Source organism: Propithecus coquereli, unplaced genomic scaffold (genome assembly GCF_000956105.1).
Source record: "Propithecus coquereli isolate 6110/MARCELLA unplaced genomic scaffold, Pcoq_1.0 Scaffold12, whole genome shotgun sequence".
Lineage (NCBI taxonomy): Eukaryota > Metazoa > Chordata > Mammalia > Primates > Indriidae > Propithecus > Propithecus coquereli.
In genome coordinates this window covers 3228715-3243451 of record NW_012136080.1, presented here as the reverse complement: position 1 = coordinate 3243451, position 14737 = coordinate 3228715, and the positions used below count along the sequence as shown (strand labels likewise).

The 14737-nt window shown below is 35.9% G+C and overlaps 1 protein-coding gene across 1 annotated transcript in view; it reads left to right on the top strand.

Moving 5' to 3' along the window:
• The window catches only part of KCNH8 (potassium channel, voltage gated eag related subfamily H, member 8), a 458661-nt gene that overhangs the window by 164968 nt on the left and 278956 nt on the right, over positions 1-14737 (top strand). The window contains exon 3 of the mRNA XM_012663182.1: positions 2424-2555. Coding sequence (XP_012518636.1) covers positions 2424-2555 — 132 coding nt within the window. The remainder of the gene's footprint in view (positions 1-2423; positions 2556-14737) is intronic.

The following is a 14737-nucleotide window of genomic DNA, read 5'->3' as shown; positions in this document are numbered from 1 at the left end:
AAATGGTGGTTGTAGAGAACAAGACTCATCATACTTCATGTGAAATATAAGGAGCACTTGAAAATGTTTAGCTCACGTGACATTGATACTGTTAATACACAGGATATTATATTATTATTTTCATAATGTCAAAAAGTAAAGATCACATATATATATCACTACAAATTTATTCAATATCGTGCTTGTTATAAAAAAAATGAGGTCATGCAGAGTGTCCATATCTTACTTTGACCTATTGTATTACATTGAGCAATGTGATTATTCCCCACCATGACCGCACAGTCATTAAAGAGAATGGGACCATTTACAATTCAATTTTCCTTTTATCTGTACCTCCTTGTATTAAGTTATTAAACCATGAACTCATACTGGAAACCTTATTGTTAGTTTTTGTCTGTTGCCAAACATAATCTTTTGGTGGTATATGGAAAGCATATGAGTCCTCTTACAATTATGAATATTAGCAAGCCAATTTCTCCTGCACCCTTGTTTTCCAATCAAGAAAAATAAAATACCACATGGAGACAAGGGACATTCCACCAGATTTAAGCTTTTGTATAACTATTTATTCAATTCCAAAAGTAAATCTTACCATATAAGGCATGAATCCTGTTTTCTCTCCACAATTGTATTTATCCATGGAAATTAAAGGTGTTATTAACTTAAATCCTGGCAAGCCTCATCTGTTTTGTCACTCCCCAGCCCACATGGTAATTACTGCTGCTATATACAGAAGGAGTTAAAATTCACACAAAGTTTCTGCCCTCTAACTCTGCTCTTAAAAATCATTCACATCTCTCAATTTGAGGCTAAGGGACTTGCCTCCCACCTTAACGCTAAGAGAAATTTATTGCACTGGGCCTGAATTGTTCTTGACTGAAAAAGTTGATCATCTTTGCTCCCATAGGTAAGAGAGGAAGAGCCACACCCTGGGGAATAGCCTTGAATTATTACAGTCATGTTAGGTTGAAGATGTTAGAGATCTAGTGTGATGGGCTTGGTAAAGAGATTTGGGAGAGCAGAGAAGGGAATGATTAGTGAGCTACGTGTAAAGCATCTTGCACTGAACCTGACTGGTATTACATTGGTACAGTACATACAAAATAAGTCAAAATAGCAAGGATATTTCCAACTCTCTTATATTTTTGTCTTATGCCCTGACTTTGAAATCAACTACCAAATAAGACGGAAATTCACAGCACTGAAGTCTTCTCCATCCACTAAAAGGAAATGAAGGAAAATCATGTGTAAATAGATTAATAGTTTAGCTTTTAAGCAACAGAAACTTTTCCATAAATGTCAAATATTTCTTTCCAGAATGCCTTTTAGTAGTAAATATAATGCAAGAATTTTTACATATTTTAGAAATATTAATACTTATTTTTAAATATATAAAAATATTAAATATAAGCCTTAGGCAAGACCCTGTGGCTACTATATTTTGAACTTGAGTCTTGATGAAATTCTTCATGGTTCCTTTATTGAATTTGATTATTGCTTTTCAAATGTTTTTGAAATGTGACATACATGCTAAAAAATACATTGGTTTTCAAAAGCTGAACACTCCTTCGTTAACATTATAAAGAACATGAAACAAAATTAGGCCTACACCCCACAAACTCCCTGACCTGAATGCCTCCCTGATTACTATCTCCCCAAAGATAACCAATAACTTGACTTGTAACACCATAGATTAGTTTTGCCTGCTTTGGTACTTCATGTAAATGAATTCCTATTGCATTCTACCCATTTGTGTTTGACTACTTTTCCTCAGCATTATGTTAGTGATATTCATCTATTTGGCTGCAAACAATGGCAAGTCGCTCATTCACATGGATGTATAATGTTGTATTGTGAGAATAAATCTCAATACTGCAAAACAGTTTTTAAAATAGACATATTAATTTGCAAACAGCTAGCAATGTATGAGAGTTCAAGTAGCTGTTTGTCCTCCCCTAAACTTGATATTTTCCATCATTTCTATTTTAGCATTCTGGTAGGTGATCTTTGATTTTCAAATTGTCTAAATAATCCTCTAGCAAACTCATGCCAAACAAAAGTCTTTATTTAATAACCAGTGTGTGCAGGGGGTAGGTGGGAAAGGGCAGCCTCATAAAGTGCACTAATTCAACATCAACAAGTTCAAAGATGAAATACAATTTAAGTGATGTAAGCAGAAATGTCTCAGTACAGACTAGTGTTTTTGTTTAAAATACTGCCTTATTTTCAGAGAAAGTATTTCATTTGGGAATGAAGAGATATGCACATAGGATAGATATTTATGGAATCTGAAAACTGACATTTTTAAGATGGGGGAGTTGTGGGATAGAACAAAAACAGTAAGGGCTTTGTTTTTATTAATTGAGATTTTCATAGAAAAAATACAAAGCAATAGTTGATTTGTATTTTTATTATGGTTCCAGGGTCCCCATTTTGGTGCCTATTGGATATTGTTCCCATAAAGAATGAGAAAGGAGATGTGGTACTTTTTCTGGCCTCATTCAAGGACATAACAGATACAAAAGTGAAGATTACTCCAGAAGACAAAAAAGAAGGTTTGTACTGTTTTCAGAAAACATTGACAGATGGGGTTACATTTTGAAATTGTTTACTCAAAATCTCTGGGAGAAAAGAAAGTGTCTTTTTAATAACAGCAACTGATAAATATTCATAGCTGTTAGCAGCCAGTATTTGATGCATATTCCAAAATCACAGAGACTCACATGCATTTACATTCTCGTCTTTGTAATAAAGACTCATTTGACAAGGAACCACAAGTTCATATTCCTATGCAAACAGGATGAGGATGAGAAAACAATTTATCACAATACAAAGATTCATACCACCTTGTCTTATTAGGCAAAAATTGATAGAATAAATGAAGTTAAAACTTTGTGATTAAAAATACATCTCTCAGTTTCATCTGAAGTGCTATAGTTCAAAACTTAGAAATGGAAAATTTCATTTTATGTATAAAATTAAGAATTCTAGCTTAGTGGTTGTCAGAATAGAATATTGCAAACAAATGTGTTTCCTGTACCTTATAGTATATAACAGTATAATACTTTGTTTTAAGACAACCAACAAGCTTTTCAATTATTTTTTTAGAAGTCTTTCTAAGAATTTGTGTTGTTTACCTTGTATCTTCTGTTTATAGGTTATTAAAAAATTCCTTGCATTTTATGTAACCCAACAAAAATTAACACTGAAAAAATGCTGATATTATTTATTTTAAACAGATGTAGGATTAGATATTCTAGTGACCAGAGAAAAAGCGATTGTTCCTGTATGAATTTTTTTTTCTTAGCAAGTTCTTTATTAGAACCAGCTACTTGACATTTCAATAGCTTTGTCTTTTTAGCAATGGACTCTTTTATTCCAGCTCTTTTTAAAAATCTGTGTGTTTTAAATACATTATGTCTCTCGAAACAACAACCCAAATGAACAACTATCATAATTTGGTGCTCCTACTTGTATCATTTGAAATCTTGGCAAATGCATGACTATTTTCCTGCATGTTTGCATGCCTAAATACTGTAGCATAATTCACATATACAAGGGAAGAGCAGTCTTACAATTAGAATTACTTGACTATTAGAGCAAGTGGAATAGCTGTCCAATGGAAGTAAGTTCCACAGAGGTAAGTGTGAAAATCATCGTGTACAGTTTTTTATTTTAATATTTTCTTTGGAATACAGGAATACAAAAGGTAAGGATGCATATTATGTCCCCCTACATATATATGTGGATAAATAGAAATGTAAACTGTCCTTAGAAAGAAATGTATGGCTTTTTATTTTGCTTCAAAGGGGGTAGTTTAATTACCTTTAATTGACTTACCTTGAATATAAGTACCGTGCCTAATGGTTTTATATTAATACAAATTATTTAAATGACTTTGTCTTATGTTCCTCATGTCTTTTGGTAGGGGAGAAATCCCCATCTTGGTGCACTGCAGTGGATAAAAGGAATAAAATATATCTACTTGTTCATGGGTTGAAGGAGCCCAGCAAAAACTCTCGTTTTTTGCCACCCCAGTTCTGAATCAATTGAGAAAGAAAAATGAGTGAGGTAGATCGGAAACCAAAATATCATCTTTATTTCTGATAACACTAATAAAGAAGAACATAAAATATCTTTACAGGCAAGAGGGCTTCCTCTTAGTGAGCTCCAGATTTAGGTAAACTTGCCCCTCAGTCACAAAGCTGAGTTGGGGCCTGGGCAGAGCCTCCACTGTGGAACTTAAAGCCTAGAGGTTCAGAGCAGAACAGGGTACTACCCTGTACAGGCCCATATCTCCTTCCAAACTCAATCAGATTAAATTCCTCCTCCTTCTCTGGAAAGAACTGAGTAAAGGAACAGAGAAAGGCCAGGCATGTTACACTAGCAGAACTGCTCGCACTTGAAAGATTGCATCTGCCATTTGGGAGCGAAGGGCACTCATTTGAACACTGATCAACCAGTAATAATTATACTAATCCACAGTTGTATCTTAAAAAGAAGTTTTACATTTATACTTAAACAAATATATTAAACTGTGCTCAATAATAGTCCCATTTTGTTTAGGGAACACATGCAATATAAAAACTATCTCTTGCAAGGTTTAAAGAAAAAATATCAGCAAAACACTTAACATTAATTATATTGTGCAAAATATGATGTAAAAAGTTTGAAATATTTACTAATAAGTCCCTAGATCTTTTTATAGTTTTATAACTTTGTTCCTCAAATGATTATTATCTCATATGAAATTAAGTATTATTTCCAATTTATACTGAACACTCATGAACAATTTTCTATTGCTACCTTATTATAAATGTCCCACAAAAGTATATCATATTTTTAGAGAGACAGAATAACTATTTTAAGTCAGTATGGCTGTAAAATGATCATAAAAAATAGATAAATATTTCTCTCTTTTTTTTTTTTACCTGTACTTGATGGAGAAAAACACCTAAAAATTTACCGATTAATAGCATGTCTTTCAGGAAAGACACACCTTAACACATGGTATTTTTAGAACTTCAAGATAAGTGTTTGAAAATTATTAAAATGTCACTGTGTAACTGGAGCAGTTTCGTATCATGGCACTGGAAAACTCTAAATGAGCACGTGGGCCGACTTGACCTGTTATTTCATTTTGTACAAATGTATCCCTGAAGTTCATCTAAGTTGTATAAATAAGGTTTGTGTTAATTAAATTAATTCCCTACTGAGGCTCATATGATGGACTTCATTTAAGAGATACAAATTGTGTGTATTTCTATTTTAAAAAAAATGCTTTAATCATTAATTTCTATGTTGGTTTGGGTTTTATTTGAAATGAGAAAAAACATACATTATAGAAAAAGCAAACAAGATATTGGATACATTGTAGACCTTTTATCAATGAGCAGCATTGATGGAAGATGAACACAAAATGGAAAGTGCTATTTGTATAAGCAATAGCTTTCAACTGATGATCTGATGTATGGGTGGGTGTATGAATGTGTGAGTATATGCGTGTGTGTGTCTGTGTGTGTGTACATGTGTGAGAGAGAGAGAGAGAGAGAGACTTTAGCAGAAATCTGATGATTTTTTACCACCTTTGGACATATCCTCCTTTTGTTTGACACATATTTTACTTTTTACTTTTATTCCAAAAATAGTGTGTACACCGCTAACTTCTATGTCCATGTCCAGCGTCACTTAGTAAATGAATTTCATATGAGACACTGTTTGTGTCTTTTCCTATATGACCCTGTTTACATGCTTTCCTATGAATAAGAAATATTTTGATATAAAATTTAGGTAGGTCTGTATACCACTCAGCTGGGCAACTCAGATTCTTTTCTTGTTGATCAGAAGATTTGGCTGGCAATTAAATGTCTTTTTTTCTTTTCTTTTTTTTTTTTTTTACACAAAAAAATAATGGCTTCTTAATACAAGTAGTCAGGATAGGCAAAGTCTTTCTGGACAGCAGGTCTTCAAAGATAGGGATGAAAAGCCCTTCATCAGGGCTGAGAAGCAAGGGCTTCTAAACTAGGTGATTGTAGGGAGCCTCTAATTTTTTTAATTAACTTAAATTAAATTAAATTAGCATTAAAAAGTATATTTAATATAACTTTAAAAGTGCATTAATAATGGATTAAGTAATTCAACAAATATTTATTGAGCACTCACTCTGCCTTCAGTATTGAGTCAGCCTTTGGAGATGTCAAAATGTAGACAGTATGCTTTGGAACATCTAAGTCTCAGCTTAAATCCTGGTTCTACCACATGTTGGCTGTTGGGCCTTCAACAAGCTACTTACCTTCTCTGAAACTGAGTTTCCTCATCTATAAAATGGGGCAATCATACATATCTCCTACATTTGTTATAGGTATATAAGAGATAATATATGCAAATCACATAGCACACAGAATACAGAATACGCTCCATAGAAGACAGTTATCATTATTCTTATATTCTATATGTTTTATAAGAATACTGAGCTTTTATTGAGTCTCTGCTTCATGCTAAGTGCTTCTCATGGGTTACTTCATTTTCCGCTTATTATAACCCTATGAAATAGGTATTATTCCTATTCCCATTTAACAAGGAAATAACTTGACAAAGTTGATGTAGTAAAAAATGTTAATACTAGGATTTACACTCATCCAATCAAACTCCAAAGCCTACATCGTTTTTTTCCTCCTCACCTGCCCTCCCCAAAATGCTCATAATCGTACGGAGGACGTGGATCCAGTATTTGCAATACAGTGTGTTCAGTGATAATAGAATGGCAGAAATGATGGACTCTTCCCAGACAAGGGAATGAGACAGGGTAGGCCAGTGAGAGTCGGAGCAGAGTCAGGGAGAACTTCACAGGGAAAATAATCTTGAAGCAAATCTTGAAAGGTGACTTGTGCGTGGACCGAAAGGAAGCGTTGATTTCAGGTGATGCAATAGCAAGTAGTTGACCTGTTCAGAAGAAAAGCATAGAAGTCATAGAGTTGAAGTTCAAACCTAGATAGGAAGGCAAGGCTTAAATCTTAAAGATTTTATTATGTCATTCTGAGGAGTTTAGGTGGCATGGAGACGTAGAGATATATTTCAAAGTTAAAACAGGTTCACCTTGACAATGGGAGATGAAGGAAAAGAAGGTCTTTCTGAAGTCCTGGTTTCTGGTGTAAGGGCTTTTATGAACTCAATCGTGCCTCCCTCAAATTCATATGTTGAAGCCTTAACCTCCAGTACCTCAGAGTGTGACTGTGTTTGGAAATTGGGTTTTGAAGAGTTAATTGGGTTAAAATCAAGTTGTTCGGATAGGCCCTAATCCAGTTTGACTGGTGTCCTTATAAGAAGAGGAGATTAGGGTGTACAAAGAGACATCCAGGGCATGAATGCACAGACTACCGACCATGTGAATGAGTACCTGCAAGCCAGGGGGCGCCCTCAGGAAAGCATCCCTGCCAGATCAACTTTGATCTTCAACTTCCAGCCTCTAGAACAATAGGAAAATAAATTTCTGTTGTTTAGGCCACTCAGTCTGAGGTACAGTTATCCCTTTGGTATTCAAGGGGGGATTCGTTTCAGGACATCCTGAGGATAACAAAATCCACTGATGCTTAAGTCTCTTATATAAGATGGCATAGTATTTTCATATAACCTATGCACATCCTCCCCTATACTTTAAATCATCTCTCGATTACTTATAATACCTAATTCATGGTAAATAATATGTAAATAGTTGTTATATTGTATTGTTTAGGGAATAATGACAAGGAAAAAAGTCTGTACGTGTTTAGTACATCCACTGTTTTTTCTGAATTTTTTTTTTTTTTTTTTGAGACAGAGTCTCACTCTCTTGCCTAGGCGAGTGCCGTGGCTTCAGCCTAGCTCACAGCAACCTCAAGCTCCTCAGCTCAAGCAATTCTCTTGCTTCAGCCTCCCAGGTAGCTGGGACTACAGGCACGCACCACCGTGCCTGGCTAATTTTTTCTATTTTTAGTTGTTTGGCTAATTTTTTTCATGTATAGTAGAGACGGGGTCTTGCTCTTGCTCAGGCTGGTCTTGAACTCCTGAGCTCAAGCAATCCTCCCGCCTCGGCCTCCCAGAGTGCTAGGATTACAGGCGTGAGCCCCGGCGCCCGGCCTTTTCTGAATATTTTTGATCCACAGTTGGTTGAATCTGTGGATGTGGAGCCCACAGATAGCATCTCTAGCAAATGTGATTACTATGACTTTAAATCAGCTAGTGAATGCATAAAAGAAACAAGCTTCAGAGAAGAACATTAATGAATTCAGTATTGGGTATAGTGTTCAAGATGTCTATGTATGTCCTATAGACAAATAGACATGTGGGTTAGGTGATCAAGAAGGAGTTATATGTTCAGGCTGAGACATAGATTTGAAAGCCATTAGCGTATTGATGGTGAGGTGATGCAAGAAATGGCCATGGATGAGATTCTTTTTTTAGAAACAGAGTCTTGTTCTGCCTCCCGGACTAGAGTGCAGTAACCCGATCATAGCTCACTACAACCTTCAACTCCTGGGCTCAAGTGATCCTCCTGCTTTACCAGGAAGACAGAAGACGACCAAGGATGGGACCCTAGATTATACTAACATTTGAGGAACCGGGAGGAAAATACCAGTAAAGCGTACAGAGAAATAATGGTGAGACATCAGAGAAAAACAAAGCCGAAAGTTACAGAGACAATGATGTGCCCACTGAATTTTATTAATATAATTGAAAGATCACTAAGCTGCTGCTATAAAGCAGTTTCAAAGGTGTGCTGGGAGTGAAAACAGGAGTTTTTATAATAGGAATTTTACTAACTTTCCAACATTTTGGGCCATTACACTATTAAAATTAAGAAGACACAATTGAAGCACTTCCTCAAATGCTCTTAGCTCCTGTAAGCAGGTTTTAAGTTCAAATTATTTGAAAAGCATTTTATAAAACTCCCCATGATCCGCTTTCTTACACCATGTCACCTCCTAACTTCATTGAAGTGTCCGGACAAGTCAAGCTGGTCCACTCACTCTCAGCTTGTAAAGTTCACACTCTTCCTTCTCCTTACTGGGGTCCTCGAATTTCCCTTCACTTGGAATATCTTTTTCACCCTTATTCATCATGAAAATCCCACTTCTTTTCTTTATGGTTAGGTTTACCCAACCGCCTTAGCTCGTAGGAAGCATCCTTCCCGTACACTGCCCTGTGACTTGCTACTTGTTCCCCCTTCTAACTTTTCTTTTGTTGTTGTGTCAAACTTCTGTTATCTTGTCTTTTCCAAATCATTGTGGGCCTTGAAGTCGGCATCCTGCTTCATATGCCTTTGCATTTTCTGCAGTACCTTAAACGTAATAGAAACTGAGTAAATACTTGCTCATTAACTAATTTCATTCAGAAACCTTCACCTATGTGACAGTGGTTAACTTCTTTTAACTTCCTTTCCTCTGCACTGAGTTGCACGTGTCTTAATTTTCCAAACTTTTTCATAGCAGTTTATTCATTATGTCAATTTGGCTTTCCATTCAAACCAGTTGAGTGTAATATGTGCCTTGTTTTTTCAGGCACAGGGCCCAATGCAGTTATTTTTGTTTATTTCTTGTAGAGTGTCCCAGATTTGCTTTGAAATGATGGTTGACACTGGGTCATTCATTATGGGACAACACCACCATCAGTTATCACAGAATGTGGGGATTTCAATTACAAGTTCTAAAAAGTGGGCTCTCTTTAAATTTGTCTTGAGAATTTAGGAGTTGTTGTGTGAAGCTTTCACATTATCGTTAGTGGTAATACAAATCAGGATTCAAATGCAATGACGTTTGTTGGTAGTCTGACTTTTGGCAAGCAGCAGCAGGTTGGCATTGTTAAATACATTGACAGAGTTTTGTATTGCATCTGCCTTTACCTGCTACTAAATGGCTTCAGAAGAAATAAGAATAATAAATAGGCGTGCTAAACAACTAGATATGCATTACATTTAGCTATAAGACCTGGAAACCCAACTAACACAAGCTTAACTCGTAAGGGCTTACTTTTCTCATATTTTAAAAAGCCTGGAACTGAGCAGCCCATGGTTGGAGCAGTGATTCCATAATACTGGTGAATACTCAGGTTCTTTTGGCCGTTATGCTCTGTTGTCCTTAATGTCCTGTTTTTCATTATCATACTTGTCACCCCATGGTTGTAAGACACATGCTGCACCTTTAGAACCCATCGTTCTGGTGCAGACATAAGAAGAATGAGAAATGAAAGGCAAGAGTCTTTGCCCTCATTTGTAGGAAGAATGTCCTTCCCCCTACCTCTCTCTCCTGCCGAGGATTTCCATCACCATGTTATTGAACATAGCCCTGTCACATGGCCATGGCCATCTCTAGCTTCAAAGAAGGCTGAGAAACCAAGGTTTTTCGTTTTTTTTTTAAGCTTTTATACCTCTAAAATGTAAATACCTAAAAGAGAAAGGGTTTAGAAGTGAAGTTGGGTCAGCCAATCTGGAGTGTTATCAAACTATCATTTGTTGATTATTTTATATGTGTCAGACATACTATACAAGGATCCTACAATGTAGAAGAGTGAGACTTAGAGAAAGTAGCTCAACTGTCCAAGGCCTCAGTGCTGTAAAGAGGTGGAGACAGGATTAAAGCCCAGAAGTGTCTGGTCTCGGAGCTTTTATCTTTCTACCATGCCCTAGGGCCTCCTATGAAACAAATGAGAAAAATTGGAAATGAGGTGGATAGAAGGATGGGCTTGTCTCAGCTGCTTCCCCAAACTCCTACGCATGATTATCCTTGAAACAGGTAGCTCATGCCTCTATTCTTTGTACCATTCTCATCTCTTATTTAAAGTCCTTACTATTCAAAGAATGGTCTGAGAGCCTCACATACTGGTATTACCTGGGAGCTCACTGAAAATGCAGAATCTCAGGTTCTACATCAGACCTTCGGATCAGAATCTGCATTTCAACAAGATCCCCAGGTGATTCACCTGTACATCCACATTTCAGAAGCCTTGTGACACACGTTGTTTTTTGGAAAGGTCTTCCCTGACCATCCAGACTAAGCTAACTCACCTCCATCCACTCCATCACATCACCCTGTTCATTGTTTTACAGCATTTATGCTTATCTAAAATAACCTTTTCAAAGTTAGTTTCTATTGTAATTGTACTCTGCTGCAGTAAAAAACTTCATCAGGGAACGGGTTTTGCCTCTCTTGTTCAGGTTCATATTGTAACACTCACAGATTGAGTGTCTGACACAAAGTAAGTGCTCAATAAATATTTGATAGATGGATGGACGAATATACGAATATATAAATGATGTGTAATTTAGGAAATGTGGCTATTCAAAGATAGATAACAGCATTCTTGCTGTTTCAAAATAATCATATCATAATTATGAAAGTGGCATGTCTCAGGTGCACGTTCTGATGACTATATTGTTTGGTTTTGTTCTGCTCGATTTAAGTCAAAGGCAATTTGACATGTATTTACCTAAGTCTTCTCCCTCTCAAAATGTGTTCTTACTGCTGGTATTGAATGACCCTATCTCGTTAAATAGAATCTCTGTTGTTGGTTAATTTTTTGTTCTTGTTGACTCTTCTATTTGTCTTTCGGTTTCTGAAAATCTTAATTTGGTCAAAATGTTTAAGATGATTGAACTCATTTGTTAAAAAAAATATATAAAAATATTCTGCAAAAGGACAGACATTAAGCCCCTGATCAGATATTAATTAAATCTTAGATGGTTTTTGTGTACTTTGAATATTTTAATCTTCAATGTGGAACATTGTAATAATGTTCCTTTAACCTGCTGATTTATTCTGCCTGATTTTTTTCTTTTGCATAATGAAAGAAACTCATACAAAAATCCTAATAAAGACCACTTGCCTGACAAGAAAATTATTGTAAAAATCAATACTTTATCCCAGGAGATAGATTTCTGCCTCGAGGACATTTATGTCAACTCTTTATCAAATATGTGGTGATGAAATTGGAACTGAAGGGCCCAGATAGATGCGAAAAGTGATTGAGAAATTGTAATCACATCTTTATTTAATTGTATTACCTATATTTAAATAAACTATTTGTATTTTCTCTACATATTTACTAATATTGTTTTTTCCTAGAACCTTCTAAGGACAAATAGTGAAAATCAGAGTTCATAAATTAAGTTGCCTTTAGAGACCGGGGATAATGTAATGAGGGAAATATTGCCATCGGCTGTGGAAGGGATTGAGGTATAATAGACATGGCATGCTTCACCAAGTCATTTCATTGTAAAGAAAAATTTAAAATATTCTGAAATTAATCAAAATATACCTGTGGGTTAAGTTTTTCTGTTGTTCAGTAGCTTAGGATCTTTGGATATACTTTATCAAGCTAATGACTTCATTCTGATTTTTTATAATAGATTTTCTTGTTTTATTGCTGTGAGAATGGAACGTGGTTTTAACCCTCTTTTTGGGTGAATTTGATATTAAAAAACTTTTTGCAGTTGAATGATCAATTCATTGAAACAAATGTAGTATTAAGAAGATTAATAAGTTCAGGCTGGGAGTCAAAATAGCCATTTAACTTGACCCCCTGGATGGAGATACATTCTCAGTAATATTCTGTATATCCAGCAAAATTCACCTAGACAGTAGTATTATATTAAGGACTATTCCCAATTTGTGGATTCTAGCTGTCATGCTACTGTCAATGACAGCAGGTGTCACTCAGAACAGTCTTCAAACCTACAAAAAGTTCTGTAGATACCTGTGTCTTTGGCCTCCCTGCATTTTGTGGAGAGGCATGCTTAGGACTGGCAAGACATACTGTGGATTTGCGCTTCAGCGGGTGGAAGGGGTGGAGGTGGAGCTTTTCCCTTTTTGCTTGACTTTTTATATGGAGTTAGGGTGGTAGTGGCTTTGCCAGAGTGTAAAAAAACAGACTATTTGGTGCCAAGAGCATAGATGCCAGATATTTGGAGCAATGGTAGGGAATACTGAATGCCCTGAATGAAAAAGATTGGGTCCCCAATTCCGGGAGAGTTTGAGTTTAGTTTCTGGCCCCCAATTCAATAAAAATGAGCTTTCCGTCCCAGCTAACTTGTTTTCATACAGTAGGAAAAATTTTCAGGAGTCACCATTGACCAATCCTGCTTATCTCTGCAAGGGGCTTTGCCACAATTCCATGAGGGATATATTTATTTGACACCTTGTGTGAGGAAACAATTTAATTCATAGACAATATAGAAGTTTCATGGGTAAATGTCTACTGAAATGTTCATATAGTTGCTTTAGCCTCTTAAAATTATATGGCAACTCAATTTTATTTGATCTACTTTAAAAATACATCTTTAGGTTACTGAGAAAAAGACATACAAACATAATTAAAGGCCTCCTTCTCAATTTGGAGAATGAAGTTTTTCCCCAAGTATTAACATCTCATAGCAGACATTCATATTGAGAATGTTTATGCAAGGTGGGAGGTGAGCTAAACATATACCAACTAGAAAGCCACTAAAATGACTAATGGTATTTATGAAAAACTTTGGATTTTATAAATGGTGCTTACAAGCATTTCATGTGTTCCTTTCGCCTTCAAGACTATGAGCTCTGTGAAGGTAGAGGCCACGTCTGATTCACTTTTGATTCCAAGATTTAAGATAGGACATGAGGGGTTAACTGAGTGGCATTACGAGATATGGGATCTTGTGGCTATTTGTAATTATACCAGAGTGATTTTTGAAAATCCTAAAGAAAAGAACATTGAAATAACAATCCCAGCAATAATCTGAGATTTAGAGGGCATATGGGGATTTTTAAAAGTGTGATATATCATAAGTAATAGGGTAAAATAAAATAACAAAGGACCAGAAATAGAAGTATTGAAAAGGAAAGGAGCAACTTCTACTAACTACAAATGAAGAAAATTAGTGATTCTGTTTTAAAAATTAGAAACACAATATCCCAAGTATATCAGATACCAAATATATTATTTATTAATTCAATCTTAGTGCAAAGATGAAAAAACACAGCTATCCAGATGGAATATGAAAGAAAACACCTTATAATACAGCATGAGATAGATCCTGGAGAGTGCCAACCTCTCAAGACTATCGTTCAGAATAATGTGACCATTAAGCAATGTGTTCGAGAGTATGGAAAAGAAACTGAGATACCCATGATAGAAGGAAGGAATAGGGCAGAGCCCTTGTCACACTGGAGCACAGTATTGAAAAATAGCCATTGCAATGACTGAGAACCCTGATTTGATTTTTCAAGCACATATTCTCTAACATGATTTGGGTGTTATTATGTGAACTTAAAGAAGTAACCCACTTGGGCAGAATGGGCTAACCCACCAAGGTCTTCTGTATGAAGCAGCCAAGGTATTTGGCCTTCGGAGCAGGAAGCTAAAGCTGTTTCTGAATGAGACCCAAACACAAGAAATTACAGAAGACATCCCCATGAAGACTTTGAACATGAAGACTGTGTATGTTTCTGTATTACCAACAACGGCAGACTCCTAACATTCGGTTATCAATGTGGTTCAGTCAGCCTTTCCCCAACTCATACCCATCCCCTGCATATGCATACACATTTGTCGACACATGGACACATTGAAGATATTCCTTCAGGTGCATGTATAATTTGCTGCTTTTGGTCTAAAATTCAAATGGGATTTATTAATCAAGTGACTTGAGACCTCACGGTAATCTTGACACTTAACCTTAAACACCTCTGCAGTCATGTTGGGAGTAGGTTGTAATGTTACCTCAGCA